This window comes from Ursus maritimus (assembly GCF_017311325.1).
Source record: "Ursus maritimus isolate PB19 chromosome X unlocalized genomic scaffold, ASM1731132v1 scaffold_X1, whole genome shotgun sequence".
NCBI classification, from domain to species: domain Eukaryota; kingdom Metazoa; phylum Chordata; class Mammalia; order Carnivora; family Ursidae; genus Ursus; species Ursus maritimus.
Window position 1 is genome coordinate 21,719,531 of NW_024423319.1, and position 21,094 is coordinate 21,740,624.

General features: G+C 36.3%; 1 protein-coding gene across 1 annotated transcript in view; it reads right to left on the bottom strand.

Annotated features, from left to right (window-relative positions):
• The window catches only part of GABRA3 (gamma-aminobutyric acid type A receptor subunit alpha3), a 151,816-nt gene that overhangs the window by 37,882 nt on the left and 92,840 nt on the right, over positions 1–21,094 (bottom strand). Inside the window, exon 5 of the mRNA XM_008685641.2 lies at positions 11,071–11,223. Within this exon, the coding sequence (XP_008683863.1) occupies positions 11,071–11,223 (153 nt within the window). The remainder of the gene's footprint in view (positions 1–11,070; positions 11,224–21,094) is intronic.

Here is a 21,094-nt window from a genome sequence, read left to right on the forward strand (position 1 = left end):
GTGTGATAGATCATATCAACAAGAAAAAAGCCAAGAATCATATGATCCTCTCATTTGATGCAGAAAAAGCATTTGACCAAATACAACATCCTTTCCTGATTAAAACCCTTCAGAGTGTAGGGATAGAGGGTACCTTCCTCAATTTCATAAAAACCATCTATGAAACGCCTACAGAAAATATCATTCAAACAGGGAAAAGCTGGAAGCCTTTTCCTTAAGATCAAGAACACGACAAGAATGCCCACCCTCACCATTATTATTCAGCATAGTACTAGAAGTCCCTACAACAGGAATCAGACAACAAAAAGGGATAAAAAGTATCCAAATTGGCAAAGAAGAAGTCAAACTGTCTCTCTTTGCAGATGACATGATTCTCCATATGGAAAACCCAAAAGAATCCACTGCCAAACTACTAGAACTTATAGAGCAATTCAGTAATGTGGCGGGATACAAAATCAGTGCTCAGAAATCAGTTGCATTTCTATACACGAACAATGAGACTGAAGAAAGAGAAATTACGGAATCCATTCCATTTACAATTGCACCAAAAATCATACGTTATCTTGGAATTAACTTAACCAGAGACGTAAAGGACCTATATTCTAGAAACTACAAATCACTCTTGAAAGACATTGAGGAAGACACAAAAAGATGGAAAAATATTCCATGCTCATGGATCAGAAGGATTAACATAGTTAAAATGTCCATGCTACCCAGAGCAATCTACTCTTTCAATGCTATCCCGATCAAAATACCAAGGACATTTTTCAAAGAAGTGGAACAAACAGCCCTTAAATTTCTGTGGATCCAGAAACGACCACGAATCACCAAGGATTACCAAGGACATTTTTCAAAGAACTGGAACAAACAGTCCTTAAATTTGTATGGAAACAGAAAAGGCCCCGAATCTCCAAGGAACTGTTGAAAAGGAAAAACAAAGCTGGGGGCATCACAATGCCGGATTTCGAGCTGTACTACAAAGCTGTGATCACAAAGACAGCATGGTACTGGCACAAAAACAGACACATAGACCAATGGAACAGAATAGAGAACCCAGAAATGGACCCTCGGCTCTTTGGGCAACTAATATTTGATAAAGCAGGAAAAAACATCCGGTGGGAAAAAGACAGTCTCTTCAATAAATGGTGCTGGGAAAATTGGACAGCTACATGCAAAAGAATGAAACTTGACCACTATCTCACACCATACACAAAAATAAACTCCAAATGGATGAAAGACCTCGATGTGAGACAGGAATCCATCAAAATCCTAGAGGAGAACATAGGCAGCAACCTCTTTGACATCAGCCACAGCAACCTTTTTCATGACACATCTCCAAAGGCAAGAGAAACAAAAGAAAAAATGAACTTGTGGGACTTCATCAAGATAAAAAGCTTCTGCACAGCCAAGGAAACAGTCAGAAAAACTAAGAGGCAGCCCACGGAATGGGAGAATATATTTGCAAATGACACTACAGATCCAAGATCTACAAAGAACTTCTCAAACTCAATACATGAGAAACAAATAAACAAATCATAAAATGGGCAGAAGATATGAACAGACACTTTTCCAATGAAGACATACAAATGGCTAATGGACACATGAAAAAGTGTTCAAATCATTAACCATCAAGGAAATTCAAATCCAAACCACACAGAGATACCACCTTACGCCAGGTAGAATGGCAAAAATAGACAAGGCAAGAAACAACAATTGTTGGAGAGGATGTGGAGAAAGGGGATCCCTCCTACATTTTTGGTGGGAATGCAAGTTGGCACAGCCACTCTGGAAAACAGTGTGGAGGTCCCTTCAAAAGTTAAAAATTGAGCTACCCTATGACCCAGCCATTACACTACTGGGTGTTTACCCCAAAGATACAGACGTAGTGAAGAGAAGGGCCATATGCACCCCAATGTTCATAGCAGCATTGTCCACAATAGCTAAATCGTGGAAGGAGCCGAGATGCCCTTCAACAGAAGACTGGATTAAGAAGATGTGGTCCATATATACAATGAAATATTACTCAGCTATCAAAAAGAATGATTTCTCAACATTTGCTGCAACATGGACGGCACTGGAGGAGATAATGCTAAGCAAAATACGTCAAGCAGAGAAAGACAATTTTCATATGGTTTCTCTCATCTATGGAACATAAGAAGTAGGAGGATTGGTAGGGGAAGAAAGGGATAAAGAAAGGGGGGTAATCAGAAGGGGGAGTGAAGCATGGGAGACTATGGACTCTGAGAAACAAACTGAGGGCTTCAGAGTGGAGGGGGGTGGGGGAATGGGATAGGCTGGTGATGGGTAGTAAGGAGGGCATGTTTTGCATGGTGTACTGGGTGTTATATGCAACTAATGAATCATGGAACTTTACATCAAAAACTAGGGATGTACTGATTAACATAATATAATAAAAAATATTATTATAAAAATAATTTTATAATAGTTATCAATAGTATTCTAGCCTCAAATATCTACACTAGAAATTAGAAGTCCTGAGCTCTGCCACTTACTTGTTTTGTATCTTGGGTGTGTTACTTCATCTCTCTGTGCCCCATTCTCCCCATCTATGAATATTTCCTACAGTCTCTATACCCTAGAATTTTGACAAAGCTAATTGTTGTACCCAAAGACATCTAGACTTCAGGAGGAGTGAGTAGTTAGACCCTCTTTCTTAGTGTTAGCATGCTCAAGAGGATGGTGAATGTTGGTCTCGGTCAAGTTGGGCATGGAAGAAGTTCTAATGTGGTGAGATATATCATATAGAAAAGCAAGCAGAGTGGCGGAGTTAAGCTGGCCAAGCAGTAGGGGGCCATGAACTTGCCTTGTCCTTCAAATACAACTAGACCAACATTCAACTATTTTAAACAATGAGGAAGATGTTCTTGGATGGAGAGAATGTGGCACATGTGAGGCTTATCTTGACAAAGAAATCAAAGCACACCTACATAGAGGTCCGAACACTCCCCACTACATGCAAGTAGCAACTCTGTGGAGGAAGGACCAGTTGGAAAGAGCCGGCAAAACACAACAGCAGAGTGTACACAGCATACACAAGAAACATTTCCTAAAGGTTTTGTTGCTATTGCTGTTGTTGTTATTGCTGTTTTTCTTGGTTTCTTTTCTTTTGTTTTTTTTCTATCCTCCTTTCTTTTCTGGACACAATGACTAGACAGAGAAATTACCCCAGAAGAAAGAACAGAAGGTAATACTCACTGCCAGGGATTTAATTAATAGGGATATAAGTAAAATGTCTGAAATAGAATTTAAAACGATTATAAAGATAGTAGCTGGGCTTGGAAAAAGCATAAAAGACACTAGAGAATCCGTTACTACAGAAATAAAAGAACTAAAAATCTAATGGGGTCAAAATTATAAATGCTATTACTGAGAGGCAGTCATAAATAGAGGATTTAACAGCAAGGATTAATGAGGCAGAAGAGAGAGTCAGCAATATAAAAAACAAAATGATGGAAAATAAAGAAGTGGAAAAGAAGAAACACAAAAACTGGATCATGAAGGGAGACTTCGAGAATTCAGCAATTCCATAAAGTGAAATAATATCTGGATAATAAGGGTCCCTGAAGATGAAGAGCAGAAGAGAGGGACAGAAGGCTTATTTGAATAAACTACAGCTGAGAACTTCCCTGACCTGAGGGAGGAAACAGACTTTCAAGTCCAGGAGTCACAAAGAACCCCCACCCCAAAATCAATAAAAACACCTTGAAATATAATAGTGAAACTTCGAAATTTCAAAGAAAAAGAGAAAGTCGTGAAAGTAGCTTGGGACAAGAGGTCCTTAACATACAAGTGTAGACGACACATAAAGCTGACAGCAGACCTGTCCATAGAGACCTGGCAGGCCAGAAAGGTCAGGCATGATATATTTGATGTGCTAAATGGAAAAAATATGCAGCCAAAAATATTGTATCCAGCAAGGCTGGCAGTAAGTATAGAAGAAGAGATAGTTTCCAGTATAAACAAAAACTAAAGGAATTAGTGAACATTAACCAGCCCTGCAAGAAATATTAAAGGGGATCCTATCAGTGAAGAGAGTGCCCAAACATAACAAAGACCAGAAAGGAACAGAGACAATCTATAGGAACAGTGACCTTACAGGTAATACAATGGCACTAACTTCATTATCTTTCAGTAATTACTCTGAATGTAAATGGACTAAATGCTCCAATCAAAAGATACAGGGTATCAAAATGGATTTTAAAAAAAAGCCCCATCAATATGCTGCTTAGAAGAAAATCATTTTAGACCCAAAGATACCACCAGATTGAAAGTGAGGGGGTGGAGAACCATTTATCATGCAAATGGGCATCAAAAGAAACCTTACATCAGACAAATTAGATTTTAAACCAAAGATTGTAATAAGAGATAAGAAGGACACTATATCATAATAAAAGGGTCTTATCCAACAAGATCTAACAATTATAAATATTTATGCCCCTAACATGGAAGCAGCCAAATAAATAAATCCATTAATAACAAAATTAAAGAAACACATTGCTAATAATACAATAATAGAAGGGGAATTTTACACCCTACTGACATCAATGGACAGGTCATCTCAAATGAAGATCAACAAGGAAACAAGGGCTTTGAATGACACACTGGACCAGATGGACTTAACAGATATATTCAGAGCATTTCATCTCAAAGCAGTAGAATCCACATTCTTCTCAAGAGCACATGGAACATTCTCCAGAATAGATCACGTACTGGGTCACAAATCAGGTCTCTATCACTACAAAAATGATTGATATTATTCTGTGCATATTTTAGACCACAGTGCTTTAAAACTTGAAGTCAACTATGATAAAAAAAATTGGAAGGACCACAAATATACAGAGGTTAAAGAACATCCTACTAAAGATTGAATGGGTCAGCCAGAAAATTAAAGAAATAATTACTTATTTGTTTGTTTGTTTATTTATTTAAGATTTTATTTATTTATTTGACACAGAGAGAGAGAGAGTGAGTACAAGCAGGGAAAGCGACAGCCAGAGGGAAAGGAAAAGCCCAATGTGGGGCTCAATCCCAGGACCCTGGTATCATGACTAGAGCTGAAGGCAGATGCTTAACTGACTGAGCCACCCAGGTGCCACAAGAAGAACTAAAATATATATATATACATAGTAACAAATGAAAATGAAAATGGAAACATGAGAGTTCAGAAACTTTGGGTTGAAGCAAAGGCAGTCCTAAGAGGGAAGTATATAGCAATACAGGCCTTTCTCAAGAAACAAGAAAAGTCTCAAATACACAACCTAAAGAAGCTGGAAAGAGAATAGCAAATAAAGCCTAAATCCAGTAGTAGTACATTACTGAATATGACCCAGTCACCCATTTCTTCTTACAACCCCTTTCTCCCAAACTCTCCTAACTCTCCAAGTCTGCTGCTCTATGACCAGCAGATTCACCTATATTCTCAACCTCTTCTTCAAATGCACAACCTCTTTTGATCTTAACTAAAACCTGACTCTCATACTGAGTGTACTAGTTTCTGTTCTCAAAACATGGTTGATCATTCAGAATCAAGAACTCAACAGATAGAGGTACATATTCTCCTTGATCTCTAGTATTCCTTAGAAATTGCACTATCATAGTCTTATGGTAATCTGTGCTTCTGTGAGATTTCTACCATCTGGTAATATCCCTCTTCAGCCTTTCTCATAGGTATTGTCTATAGAATACTTCCATCAACCCAAAGTTTCCTTTGAGACCATTCCATCCCCTCCTTGTTCCCAGGTAACCACTCTTCTACTTTCTTGGTTAGATTTTTCCCCCCTAGAGTTTCATACATATTATACAGTATGTACTCATTAGTGTCTGGCTTTCCTCACTCAGCATAGTTTTCTTTAGGTTCATTCATGTTGTTGCACTTATCTTTAGTTCATTACTGTTAATTTCAGACTAACATTCCACTGCATTGATATAACAATTTGTTTATCCATTCACCTATTAATGGACATCTGGACTGTTTCCAATGTTCAACTATTATGAATAAAGCTGCTGGGAAGATTTACATCTAAGTCTTTGTATGATCATATGTTTTCATTTTCCTTAGTAAACACCTAGGGGTGGAAATACATGATTATATTATAAGCATGTGTTTAACTATAGGAGACTGCCAGTTTTCTAAAGTGTTTGTACCATTTAACATTCCCATTAGATGTATGGGTTTCAGTCAGCATGAACAATTGACTTATGAAAATTAAATATTAATTGGTACCTTAACACATTTCCTTGACAATGAAAGTCCTTGGAACATTTTATCTCCATCTCAACTTATATACACTACATTATGGTCCAGTCTTTTACTCTAAATATATTGTATGTCCAATAAGCCACTATTATCATTTTATACATTCAATAGTCATTTAGCATTTCCCATATAGTTATTATTTTCACTTTTAAAATTCATTTTAAACCTTCCTTCTCGGATAATTTTCCCTTTGCTTGAAGAACTCCCTTTAGTGAGGGTTTGATGATAATGAATTTTTAGTTTGTTTTTTGTCTGAAAGGGTACTTATTGTTTCTGTTGAAGTCAGGGTAGTCTGTTTATTATTACTTTAAAGGCAATGTACTTTTTTCTGGGCTACTTTAAAGATTCCTGGCTCTCTCTTTTTGTTTGTTTGTTTCCAAAAGTTGCACTATAATGTGTCTCTGTTTGTTTTTTAATTATCCTACTTGGGTTCATAGAGCTTTTCATAACTGTGCCTTTATGTCCTTTATCAGGCTTGGACAGGATTCAGCCACTGTCTCTTCAAAAATTGCTTCTATACCATCTCTCAGTTTTCTTCTAGGAATCGAATTACTTCTGTGATAGACCTTTTCAATAAATCATATACTGTTTCTCTCTGGGCCTCATTCTATTTCTTTTTTTTTTAAATAAAGATTTTATTTATTTATTTGACAGAGAGAGAGGCAGTGAGAGAGGGAACACAAGCAGGGGGAGTGGGAGAGGGAGAAGCAGGCTTCCTGCTGAGCAGGGAGCCTGATGCAGGGCTCAATCCCAGAACGCTGGGATTACACCTGAGCCGAAGGCAGACACTCAACAACTGAGCCACCCAGGTGCCCCTGGGCCTCATTCTAAATATTTTTTCAGTTCACAGGTTTTCCCTTCAATTGTATCTAAACCACTGAGTTTTTATCTATATTTTCAAGTTTTAGAATTTCCACTGTGCTTACTCTCTCATGTGCTCTTTCTCTCAACACAAACACACTGTCTATGATAGAATTATCATGTTAGTTTCACCTGCTTAAACGTGTTCATCATAGCTATTTGAAAGTTTGATAACTCAAATATCTGGAGTTTTAGTAGGTCAATATTTTTTAATTGAGTTATAAATTATATACAATAAAACAGAAATTGTACATTTCAAATTGCTTGGGCAAATGTACACAGTTGTATAACTACTACCCCAATGAAGATATAGAATATTCTACCAAACCAACAAATGCCCTTATACTCATTTTCAAACAATCCACTGCCCCAGAGCTTTGGTTTCTAACACCGTAGCTTAGTTTTTTGTCTGTCTTAGAATTTCATGTAAATGAAATCATATATTATATACTATTTTGTGTCTGGCTTCTTAGTTTGACATAATTTTTTAGATTCACTTATACTGTTATGTGAATCAATGGTTGTCAATGCACTGTATGAATACACCATAATATAAACACCCATTCACTTGTTGATGTATATCTGGATATTTTCCAGTTTGGGATTTTATGAATAAAGTAATTATTCATGACCATTCTTGTATAAGCCTTTTATATATATTTTCATTTCACTTGGGTATGAAGTGAAACACCTAGATTTTAGCATTAATGTATTAACTTTATAAGAAATAGCCAAACTGTTTTTCCTATGTGGTTGTACCATTTTACATCCTCACCAGCAGTGTATGAGAATTCCATGTGTTCCTCAACTTCACAAATATTTGGAATTGTCAGTCTCTTTAATTTTAGCCACTCTAGTGTTTATAAAGTGATGTCTCCATGTAGTTTTAATTTATATTTTCCTGATATAAAATGATGTTAAATATCTTTTCATGTTCTTATGGGGCATTTACATATCAGTGAAATGTCTGTTCATGTATTTTTCCAATTTTTAAAATTAGATTCTTTGTATTTTTATCATTGAATTTAAGGATCTCTTTATATTTTTCAAATAGATGCTTTGTCAATCTGTACATATATAAAATATATTCTTCTAGTCTATTGCTTGCCTTTTTGTTCTCTTACTGTTATTCTTTGATGACTGGTAATTTTTAATCTTGATGACGTCCAATTTATTGTTTTATTCTTCACTTATTTTTTTTTGTATACTAAGGAGTTTCTGCCTTCCAAAGGTTACAAAGACATTGTCTTATATTTAGTTCTAAGAGCATGACATTTTTAGCTTCTATATTTAAGCCTATAATCAATCTCCAGTTAATTCTCTGCAATGCCACCTCTGTCATAAATCAAGTTTTTATATATGTGGGTCTATCTTTACTTTCTCTATAGTGTTTATTTTTCTTTCCTTTGTGCCTATAACATACACTCTAAATTTCTATAGCTTTTTAATCATTTTTGACATCTTGGGGGGCAAGTCTCTTCACTTTGTTCTTTTTTTTAAAAAGATTTATTTATTTATTTTAGAGAGAGAGAGAGAGAGAATGCAAGCAGAGAGGGGGAAGGTGGAGAATCTCCAGCAGACTCCCTATTGAGTGTGGAGCCCAACACGGGCTCACTTTCACCACCCTGAGACCATGACTTGAGCCAAAATCAAGTCAGATGCTTAACCAACTGAGCCACCCAGGTACCCCCACTTTGTTCTTATTTAGGAGGATATTGGCTATTCTTGGCTCTTTTTTCTTTTATAAAAAGTCTGCAATCATTTTTTGAATTAATGTTTTATGTTGGAGGTTCTTACATCAATGCAGTTAGTGTTAACTATGAACTCTAAACTCATGTGAACCCAAGTTTAAATTAAAAAATAAATTCTTAAGGAATCCTACATTTTACACAGAACCCAGGCCAAAACAGACATTATGCTTTATTGTCTCCTTGCACTGATTACTGTATTTTTCTTTTAAAGATTGTATTCATTTATTTGTCAGAGAGAGAGAGAGAGAGTGAACACGAGCAGGGGAAGTGGCAGGCAGCAGGAGAAGCAGGCTCCCCGTTGAGCAAAGAGCCCACTGCAGGACTCAATCCCAGGACCCTGGGATCATGGCCTGAGCCAAAGACAGATGCCTAACCGACTGAGCCACCCGGGCATCCTGATTACTGTATTTTTCTAGTGCTTTTTCTAGGGCATAATCCTTCAGTGGTATTGGATTTATGGGATGAATCCTTGTATTCATTTCCCATGGTTTATGTAAAAAATTACCACAAATTTAGTGGCTTAAAGTAACACAAATATTTTTTTCTTACACTTTTGGAGGCCAGAAGTCTGGCAGTTTTATGGGCCCCTTCCTCCTCTTTTAAACCCAACAGCATAGCATATTCAAATCTCTTCAGCTTCCTTCATCACATCGCCTTTTACTCTGTAGTCAAATACCTTTTTGCCTACCTCTTATAAGGACACTTGTGATTTATATTTATTAGCCATATAATCCAGGATAATCGCTCCATCACAAGATCCTTAGTGCACATTTTCAACACCCCTTTTGCCACATAAGGTAACATTCACAAGTTCCAGAGATCAGGACATGAATATATTTGGGAGCTATTATTTAGTCTACCACAGCCCTAGTTCTAATCCTAAACTTCACTCAGGCTCAAAGCCTTTCTTGTGTAAACTTAAAACTCAAAATCTTATTTACCAAGACTAGTAGTCCATTTTCCAGCTATAACAGTATCAGTTCATGTGATTAACACTCTAATTTTTAGTTCCCTCTTCCATTTGGGTCCCTGAGTATTTCCTTTAATTTCTAGCAGCCCACATATTTAAAAAGAATGTTTTCTATGTTTTATCTAACTTTTCTAGGATTTTGTAGAGGAAGACTTTTCAGGGTATGTAGTTTGTTATATTTTTAAGAATTGTTGACTCCTATATACATTCTGCTCCCTCCACTTCACTAGAACTGTTCAAGATCACTAACAACAAAGCATATCACCATACAGTTTCCATCTGCATCTTGCCTAAAAACACAGAATTTACACCAGATGATTATTCCCTGCTTCTTGAAACATTCTCCTCTTGATTTCCATGATATCACACCTTTCTTGTTTTTCCCCCCCTACTTTACAGGTTACTCTTGCTCTTTCTCTACTACAATTTCTTCTACCTGACCTAAAATGCTGCTTCTTTCTAAAACATCATTTACTATTTTAACTACATAGTATAGCTTCAGGATATTGGTAGGAAATATCGGCCTTCTGTGTGGGTATGTAGTATGTGCCTCACAGTTACCACTGCCATGGAGGCAGTTTAGTAGACCAAAAAGAGTGAATATTTGTCTCCTAAAATTTTTTACAGTGGGGAAAACAGGCAGAAAATGTTTTATATGTTTTAAGTCTCCCAGAGAAAAATGCTAATGATATACAAATCTCTTTTTAGACATCAGTAACTTTCTATTAAAGAAAATTTCCCTGATTGTAGGTACTATTGAAAAATCCTTCAAACTTTGTGTAGCCTTTACTGATAATTTGTACTTTCAAAAAAGCTAGAGGAGAAACAGCAATGTCAGATACAAAAAAAAAAATGGATCATAAAAAAGCACCCAATCCACTTCTCTGTTGTCAACTTAGTTTCCCACTTGTCACCTTTTCCAGCTCTGCCCACTAATTTCCTCTTTTTCACCGAAGGCTCAGTCCCTCCCCAGTTCCTGAAGCAAACCTGACTGAGAAAAGAAGCATTTTAGTAACCTTACTACTCCAACACTCTTTTCCCACCTTTTTCTTAAGAATTCAGTTGCTTGAAACACCAGGATCTGATGACTCAATTACTAATGCTGGGCCCAGGCATTGCTCGCATCCACTCTCCTTATACCTACTACGACAGTCCATCATAAGACTTTGCCAATGCCTTCATCTGCTCATTCTCCATAAAACAACACTCACCAAAGACCGTGCGGGCAGGGACAGACTCTCTGTTGAGCCAGAAAGACACTTGTGACAGAATGACAGTCATGATACATGGCAAGTAGGTCTGGATCACAAAGTAGCCAATTTTTCGCTTGAGATGGAAGTGAGTTGTCATGACGACATATTCTCCTGGAGAGAGAAAAATTAGGCAATATATAGCTGACTAAACATTGTTAAATCAAGGTGGGTCCCAATTCAGTTCACTAAGTTCTTTAATCTTATATTCAAAACAAGACATTCCAGCACCTCCCCGGTTCACATAACCAGATCTCTTTAATAATCATGAAGTAGTGCATTTTTATGCAAAAATATATGCTAACACTATACCAACACAGCTTGCTCAGAGCAATTTTGACACAGATTCATTCAAATAAATAAGTGTCTTAAATAATAATAAATAACAGTCTCATCTACAGCATTTGCTATGTGATTGGCACTCTTCTGGCACTTTAACATTTAACGTCTTAAAATACTTACTGTTTATAACAATGTTATAAGGTGGATACCACTGTTATCCTCATTTTATAGTCCAAGAAACTGAGGCAAAGAGAGATTGAGGAATTTTACAAGGTTATCCAGCTACTAAGCAGTGGAGTCTGAATTCAAGGCCACATGGGTTAGTTCCACAGCTTATGCAATTTAACCACAATGCTCTGCTGTTTGAGTGGACTCATAGAGTTAGAACCAAAAGTTCATATAGCAAAATGTGGGCTGGCCTGTATCACCCCACTCTAAAACAAGAATGAACACTTATTTAGCTCTTATTATATGCCAAACAACTTTGAGCATTTTGTCTCTGCCCTTCATCTCTCCCCCTCTCTCTCAAATAAATAAAAAAATTTAAGAAATATCTTCTGCCTAGGTTTCCTACTTTTATGGGTTGAATTGTGTCTCCCAGAAAGATATGGTGAAGTCCTAACCATGAGTGCTTCAGAATGTAACCTTCTTGAGAAAAAAAGGTTGTTGCAGGTATAATTAATTAAGATGAGGTCATACTGGAGTAAGATGGTCCCTAATCCACTATGACTGATGTTCGTACAAAAGGAAGGCAGACACACACAGGGAGATATATGATCATGTGGAATATTTGATATATAAAATATATAACAAATATTCATAAATTAATTATATTTTGTATATCTGAAAGACAAAGCAAGTGGACTTTTCAAAAAATTATCAAATCAAGCATTTGTTTTAAATAACTGAATATATTTTCTTTAATCTTTTTTTCTAGCCTCTTTCTTTCAATTTCTGTTTTCCTATCTCATTTCCAAAGAAGCAAAGAGCATGCCTAAAATGAGGAGATGGTGAAGTAGGACATCCCTGGCTCAGGTATCCCATCACAAATACATGGATTAGCAACTATTTACAGACAATAATACCTTTGTGAAAATCCCAGAACCAGGGAGTAAAACTAAATCACCCTCTTGGAGCACAAAATCCAAGAAAAGCCACGTTAGAAATGTAAGAGAAGTGGCTTCACTTCACCACCTACTTCCCTCTCCCAGGCCAGCCCAATGTAGCACCTAGAGGGTTCCTCTGGGTCTATGGTTTCTCTAGTGGTAAATGGAGAGCCTAAGGCAGATATCCCGTTTCCCCCAGCATTCCAGAGCATTCCCCCCTTGCCTCATGGGGAATACTGGGGGAATCAACAGGGCTAGACCATTTGGGGTCAACTAGTAACAAAGAAGGGGTGGTGGTGAAACTTACAGCCATCTGTGCTTGGATCTCAGCGGTGATACCAGGTCCTGCTAGCAAATTTGCCAGATCAGAGTCTAGCCAGCAGTCTGTCCCCAACTGTACAGGAAACCCAACCTCTCAAAGCAGCCTGCAGCTCTGGCAAACAGATGAGTACAGGCAGAGGTACTGCCCAACAGCAGAGTTTGGACCAACAACACAACTCCAGCAGAGGCCTTACCCAATGGTGGTAGTCTAGACAAAAGGATCATCATACCGCTTGGTGTCCTGGTGCCCTCACCCAACAAAATGGAGACCTCTACAGGTGTAAAACACTCTGGCTATCCTGCCTGGGGGTCATGGTTACCCCCAACTACCAAAATGGAGACCTCCACAGGTCAAAACCCCTGGCTGTACTGCTGAGAGGGGTAAGGGGGTCATGGCACTCCAACCACCAAAATGGTGACTTCTGTGAGTTGAAACAGGCCCACTGTAATACCTGGGGATCCCTGCCCCCAAGCAGTAGAACATGCCAGGGTTAACCTGTGTTTCAAAACAGTGTGGTACCCAGCTACTGCAAGTAGCTAGTCCCGCATGCAACAGAGGCCCCCTGTGGCCCTGCTGAACAGTGGAGCATGGACCACTGAATCATGAATAGAAAATCTAAACAGATCAATATGGTGCAAGGAGATATAATCAGTAATTAGCACCTACCAACAAAGAAAAGCCCAGGACAAAATACCTTCATGGGTAACCAAACATTTAAAGAAGAATAAATGCCAGTCTTCCTTAAAATCTTCCAAAAAATTGAAAAGGAGAAAATGCTTCCAAACTCATTTTAGAAGGCTAGAATTGCCCTGACACCAAAACCAGATAGATTTAGAATTAAAGAAAATTACAGCTGACTCTTAAACAATGCTGGGGTTAGTGGCACCAAAGACCCACACAATGGAAAATCTGCCTATAACTTCTGACTCCCCCAAAACTTAACTACTAATAACCTACTGTTTACCAGAAGCCTTACCAATAACAGTGGATTAACACACATTTTGTATGTTATAAGTATCATATACTATATTCTTACAATAAAGTTAGGAAAAAGAAAATGTTATTAAGAAAATCATAAGGAAGAGAAAATACATTTATGGTACTGTATTTATTGATACTGTAAGTTTACCTCATCTATTTATAAGACAAACCATCTGTTAGTACCTACATCAATATTGTCTTATATAATACAAAACACTGTAAATGCTATACACGTTACTGACATTAGACATCAAAAATGAAAATATGTGAAAAACAAATTAATATTTATTTACAAATATAACAATTCATGCTTTGATATCAAAGAAGCAGCAATATGATTGCTTTATGGTAGCCTCGTATAATCAATATAATTGCTTCATGGTGGCTTAGCCCATAGACTGATGAATGAATCGTCATAAAATTTTTATGGCATACAGTATTACATTCATATTCATAATATGGTATTGGAAACATTGTTACTTTAAGAAAAACACTTGCCCGTTATGATAGGCTGATAAGCATTGTCTCCAATTAGAAGAGAGAATTACTGTATGGTAATGTAATTCTTTGAAAGCAAAGTTATAAAACAAAAGACATTATTAATTTTTATATTAAATATCACTCACTTTATGCCTATGTAAGGATCACATATTCACTTCCATACAAGTCTCACACATGATGTTCTTCATAATGAATATTTAGGTGGTGATGATGACACAAAAATGTCTCATACAATTCTTGTGGTACAGTTATTAGATATTCATATGAGGACACAAACACACAACAGATAATAAGTTTATTAACTGTATGCCATGATGATTATTTACTATTCATTAAGTGGAACTGAATTATCGTAAAGGTCTTCATCCTCCTTGTCTTCCGGTTGAGTGGGTGGAGGAAGAAGAGCAGGAATTGGTCTTGCTGTCTCAGGGGTGGCAGAGATAGAAGTGGTGGAGGAGATAGAGGGAGGGAGGAGAGACAGTCACACTCAGCATAACTTTACAAAAATACACCGTAATGTCTGTCTGACTTGTTTTTGCTTTCTCATTTCTCTAAAAACATTTTTATATGGCACCAATCCTTCTTCCACCACTTGGTTTAGTTTCAGTGCCCATATCATAGAAGGGTCCATGTCATAAAAAAATGTCAAAAGCTGTCTTGAATAATTCAAATCCTTCTTCTTCCATATTGTCTAATGTCAATTTGTTTTCTGGCACAACTTCTACATCTTCTTCCTCATTGTCTGGCATTGGTTCAGAAGCACTCATCTCCATCAAGTTGTCTTCTATTAATTCTTCAGATGTGGTGTCTGTTAGCTCCCGAATTTCTCCAAGATCAGTATCTTGAAACCCTTCAATCCCCACTTTTATTTTTTACCATATCACAATCTCTTTCATTATTTCTTTGGTTCTATCATACATCATGTGAAGTCATGCACAACATCTGGACACAGTTTTCTCCAGCAGGAATTTATTCAGACTTGATGGCTGTCATGGCTTGTTCTGTAACAATGATGGCATCTTAAGTGTTACAATCCCTCCAGGTTTTCATGTTGTTCTCTATATTGGGGTTCTCCTGCATAGGGTTGATGATCTTTTACATAGAGTACCATGTATAATGAAACTTAAAGGTCCTTGTGACCTCCTGATGCAGAGGCTGAATTAGAGGTGTTATGTTTGGGGGTAAGTAGACCACTTCAGTACTTTTGGTATTGAACTTATGGGTTTCTGGGTGGCCAGTTGCATTGCCCAATATCAAAAGAACTTCAAAAGGCAATCTCTTACTGACAAGATACTTCCTGACCTCAGGGACAAAATATTGATGGAACCAATCCAGAAAAAGTGTTTGCATTGTCCAGGCCTTCTTGTTGAACAACAAAAAGACTGGCAGCTGGTGTTTATCTTTTCCCTTCAAGGTTGGAGGGTTAGCAGTTTTATAGATAAGGGCAGTCCTGATCATAAACCTGACTACATTTACACACAACAGTAGAGTTAGTCTGTCCTTCCTTTCCTTAAGTCCTGGCATTCACTTCTCTTCCTTACTAATAAGTGTCTTTTGTGGCATTTTCCCCAGTATAGGGCACTTCCATCTGCATTAGAAACCTGTTCAGACAGATATCTTTTTTCCTTGATGATTTTTTAATGGTGTCTGGGAACTTATCTGCTGCCTTTTGGTTGGCAAAAGCTGTTTTTCCCCAAAGATACAGATGTAATGAAAAGAAGGGACATACACACCCCAGTGTTCATAGCAGCAATGTTCACAATAGCCAAACTGTGGAAGGAGCTGAGATGACCTTCAACAGATGAATGGATAATGAAAATGTGATCCATATATACAATGGAATATTATTCAGCCATCAGAAAGGATGAATACCCACAATTTGCATCGACATGGATGGAACCAGAGGGGATTATGCTAAGTGAAATAAGTCAAGCAGAGAAAGACAATTATCATGTGGTTTCACTCATATGTGGAACATAAGGAATAGAATGGAGGACATTAGGGGAAGGGAGGGAAAACTGAAGGGGGGGAAATCAGAGGGGGAGATGAACCTTGAGAGACTATGGAGTCTGGGAAACAATCTGAGGGTTTCAGAGGGGAGGGGGTGGAGGGATAGATTAGCTCAGTGATGGTTATTAAGGAGGGCACGTGTTGTAATGAGCACTGTCTGTTTTGCGCAAATAATGAATCATGGAACACTACATCAAAAACTAATGATGTACTATATGGTGACTAACATAATAAAAAAAGGGAAAAAAAACTCTTTCAAAAGTATCAAACCATCCTTTGCTGGTATTAAGTTCCCCAACTTTAGATTCCTTTTACTTTAAATTGTCGTATAATGACTTCACTTTTTCTTGATTCATATTAGAGTCTATATATATATATACCTTTTTTTATAGCAATCCTGCACCCACATAAAAGCTGCATTTTCAATGAAAAAATGGTATTTCACAAAAAGTACAAGGTTTTTATACCTGTAGATGTAGTTGCAGTGATAACTTCATGAATTTCCTTTTTTAATAATGGTCCTTATGCTGGATTTATTTACCTCGAAATGGTAGGAAACTTCAGCTCTAGACCTCAATCTATGGTACATATCAAGCAATTAAACTTTTTCTTATAATATCACGACTTTTCTCTGCTTCTTGGGAGCACTCCCAGAATCACTAGTGGCACTTTGTATGGTTTCCATGGCATTATTCAAGTTTCATGGTATTGCACTAAACATGATGAAAAATATGCAAGAACCATGAGAGATCACTTTTTACTGTGATACACAATTTACTGAAGAGATGAACTGCTCACAGGGAGATGATTAGCATCACACAATGTTCTAAGTAGATACTCACAATACTTGATCTCACTACAATAGCAACAGGAGGTGGCTATAAAATTCTTAATGTAGTGCAGTATGTACTGTGGTTAATTTTATGCAGTTATGATTTAAAACTACGTCTTTACATTTGTTTACATTTCTCTCAACTGTGAATGGTGCCATGGGCCATCTGTGTATACATGCATAACTTGATAAGTTTGAACTTTTTATAATAGATTTTGAATATTTTGTGCTGGTGAATAATAAAATAGACTAGTATCTACATAATTTATGCTTTCATGACATATCAAACTTATCCTATTTTTTTGATATTTCTAGGCTATGTGGTTCATCTGTGAGTTTCCTCAAATTGTTATAAATATCCAAACATTTTTCCAATGTATTTATTGAAAAACATCCACATATAAGTGGAATCATGCAGTTCAAACTTGTGTTGTTCAAAGGTCAACTGTACAGGCCAATATCCCTGAAGAATACAGGCACAGAAATTCTCAACAAATACTGACAAGCCAAATTCAACAGCGCTTTAAAAGAATGGGATGCAAGAATGGTTCAACATTTGCAATTCAAAAAATGTGATACATCACATTAATAGAATGAAAGAAAAAAATCAAATGATAATTTCAATAGATGCAAAAAAGAATTTAACAAAATTCAGCATTCATTCATGATAAAAACTCAACAAATTGGGTATAGAAGAAATATACCTCAACATAAAAAAGTCCATATATGACAGGCTTACAACTATCCTAAAGACTACACACAAACACAAAAAAACACAAAAAACAAAACCCTTTACAACTAATCAACAAATTCAGTAAAATTGCAGGATACAAAATTAACATACGAAGTTAGTAGTGTTTCTATTTTAATTTATTTTTTTATTTTTTTAAAGGTTTTATTTATTTAGTTGAGAGATAGAAAATGAGCAAGCAAGAGGGAGAGAGAGCACAAGCAGGGAGAGGGGCAGAGAGAAAGGAAGAAGCAGACTCCCCACTGAGCAGGGAGCCCAGTGAGGGGCTCCATCCCAGGACTCCAGGATCATTACCTGAGCCAAAGACAGACACTTAACTAACTGAGCCACCCAGGATGCCCCAGTAGTGTTTCTATATACTAACAACAAACTACCTGAAAAAGAAATTTTAAAAAAAATTCCATTTATAATAGTATCAAAAATAATAAAATACTTTGGAATAAATTTAACCAAGGAGATGAAAGATCTGTATACTGAAAACTATAAGACATTGATGAAAGAAATTGAAGACACAAATAAAAGATATCCCATGTTCATAAATTAGAAGAATTTATATTGCAAAAATGTCCATATTACCCAAAGTGATATAGAGTCAATGCAACACTGATCAAAATTCCAATAGCATTTTTTCACAGAAGTAGGGAAAAACAACCTTAAAATGTTATTGAACTACAAAAGACTCTGAATAGCCAAAACAATTTTCAGAAAGCGAAACAGAAATGGAGACATCACACTTCCTGATTCAAGTTATATTACAAAGCTATAGTAATCAAAACAGTATGGTATTGGCATAAAAACAGACATGTAGATGAATGGAACATAAGAAAATACTCAGAAATAAACTCATGTATATAGTCAACTAATATTTGACAAGGATGCTAAGAATACAGAATGGGGAAAGAATAGTTTTTTCAATAAATGGTGGTGGGAAAACTGGATATCCACATGCAAAAGAATGAAAATTGACCCCTATCTTGCAAATTAACTCAAAATGAATTAAATACTTAATGTAGACCTGTTAATAAAAGCACAGGCAACAAAAGCTAAAATAAACAAATGGGACTGCATCAAACTAAAAAACATGTTCACAGCAAAGGAGACAATTAATAAAAAGAAAAGACAACCTGCAGAATGATAAAAAATGTTTGCAAACCATATGTTTGATACAGATTATACTCCAAAATATATAAAGAACTCTTACAACTCAATATCAAAAAATCAAAAACAATCCAATTAAAAATGGGACAAGGACCTGAATGGAATTTTTCTGAAGACATACAAATGGCCAACAGGTACATGAAAATGTGCTCAATGTTACTAATCATTAGGGAAACGCAAATCAAAACCACAATGAGATATCACCTCACACCTAATAGAATGGTAACCATCAAAAAGATAAGAGATAACAAGTGTTTGGAAGGATGTGGAGAAAAGGGAAACTTTGTGCATTATTGGTGGGATATAAATTGGCACAGCTACTATGGAAACTAGTATGGAGGTTTCTCAAAAAATTAGAAATACCATATGATCCAGCAATCCCACTTCTGGGTATACATCCAAAAGAAAAAATCAGTACCTAGAAGAGATATCTGCACCCCTATATTCATTGCAGCATTATTCACAATAGCCAAGACATGGAAACAACCTAATGTCCATCAATGGATGAATGAATAAATTAAATGTGATATATAGTTACACACACACACAATGGAGTATTATCTCAGCTGTAAAAAAATGAAAAAATCCTGCCATTTTTGACAACATAGATGAAACTAAAAGACATTATGCTAAGTGAAATAAGCCAAAGAAAAATACTGTGTGGTATCATTTACATGTAGAATCTAAAAAAAAGTTGTACTTATAGAAACAAAGGAGAATAATGGTTTCCAGGGGTGGAGGGGTGGGGGAAATGGGGAGATGTTGATCAAAGTGTACAAACTTCCAGCTATAGGATGAATAAATTCTGAGAATCTAATGTACGGCATGATGATTATAGTTAATGATACTTTATTATATACAATTGACCTTTGAACAATGCAAAGGTTAGGAGTGAGAATGCCAACACTCTGCACAGTCAAAAATCCATGTATAACTTTTGATTCCCCTGAAATTTAACTACTAATAGCTGACGACTATATATATATATATATATAAAATCACATTGTACACCTTAAATATATACAGTTTTTTCAATTATATCTCAATAAAGCTGGGATGCCAGGGGAAGCAGAGGCAAAAAGAATTCTCCTAAGTGAGAACTGAAGCCTTTTGTTTGGTTGGGAAGATTTCCCATTTCTGCTCTTGTATTGCAGATGATCTGGGCCCAATGTAAAACAGTCAAAGAGATCATAGAAAGTCACCTTTTCACAAGCACAGGTATTCATAACCAAGATAATTACTGTGGGTGAAAATCGCAAGCAAATGTTTAGAAAGCTTAGCAAATTAATCCATTGTGTTAATTAATTGACTAGGTTCTCTTAAATATAACTCTGATGTTTTGTATCTTTTTACATCCTCTTCTCTGCCAAAGTAAGAACCAAAGCTTTGATCAGATTGGAAGATTTTTTTTCCAACTTCCCCATTATATTTCCACCCTGTGTCTCAGCTTATTATTAAGCTTATTAAGTACCATCTGTGTTGTGTATGAAATATTCAAGGGTACAATATAAAACATATAATGCATATGTATTCACAAATTAGTTTTTATCTATGGATTAGAAATACAGAACAGTTCAGTAAATGCTTTACATAACTAAATATATTTTTATAAAGTGGATCATTATATTCCCCCTCTCCTTGCTGCCTCTCTTTTTGTGTCTTACTATGAAAGATGACCCTTTAAGTGGTTTGCAGAATTTTCCTCTGCCTTTGTACTTCAGCCTATTAAGTTCCATTTGTGTTAAATGTGAAATATTTGAGAATGCGATGTAAAACACATTCACAATTTAGCTAGTATCAAAGGTTGTGAAAGACACAAGATTTTTAAAATAGCTTGGCAAATTAACTCATAATACTGAGTGGATATATTTTCTTAAATTCATGTTTGTTTTTCAATTCCATTTCTCTGTTCCTTATACTTTTATCTTGCCTTTTTTATTCTTTTCATCTCCATTGCTCTGACTTGTCTTTGTGTCTCACTCTCTCATATTCTGTTTATTTATCTAGGCTACATGTCTAGAAAGATAATATATACAATGACA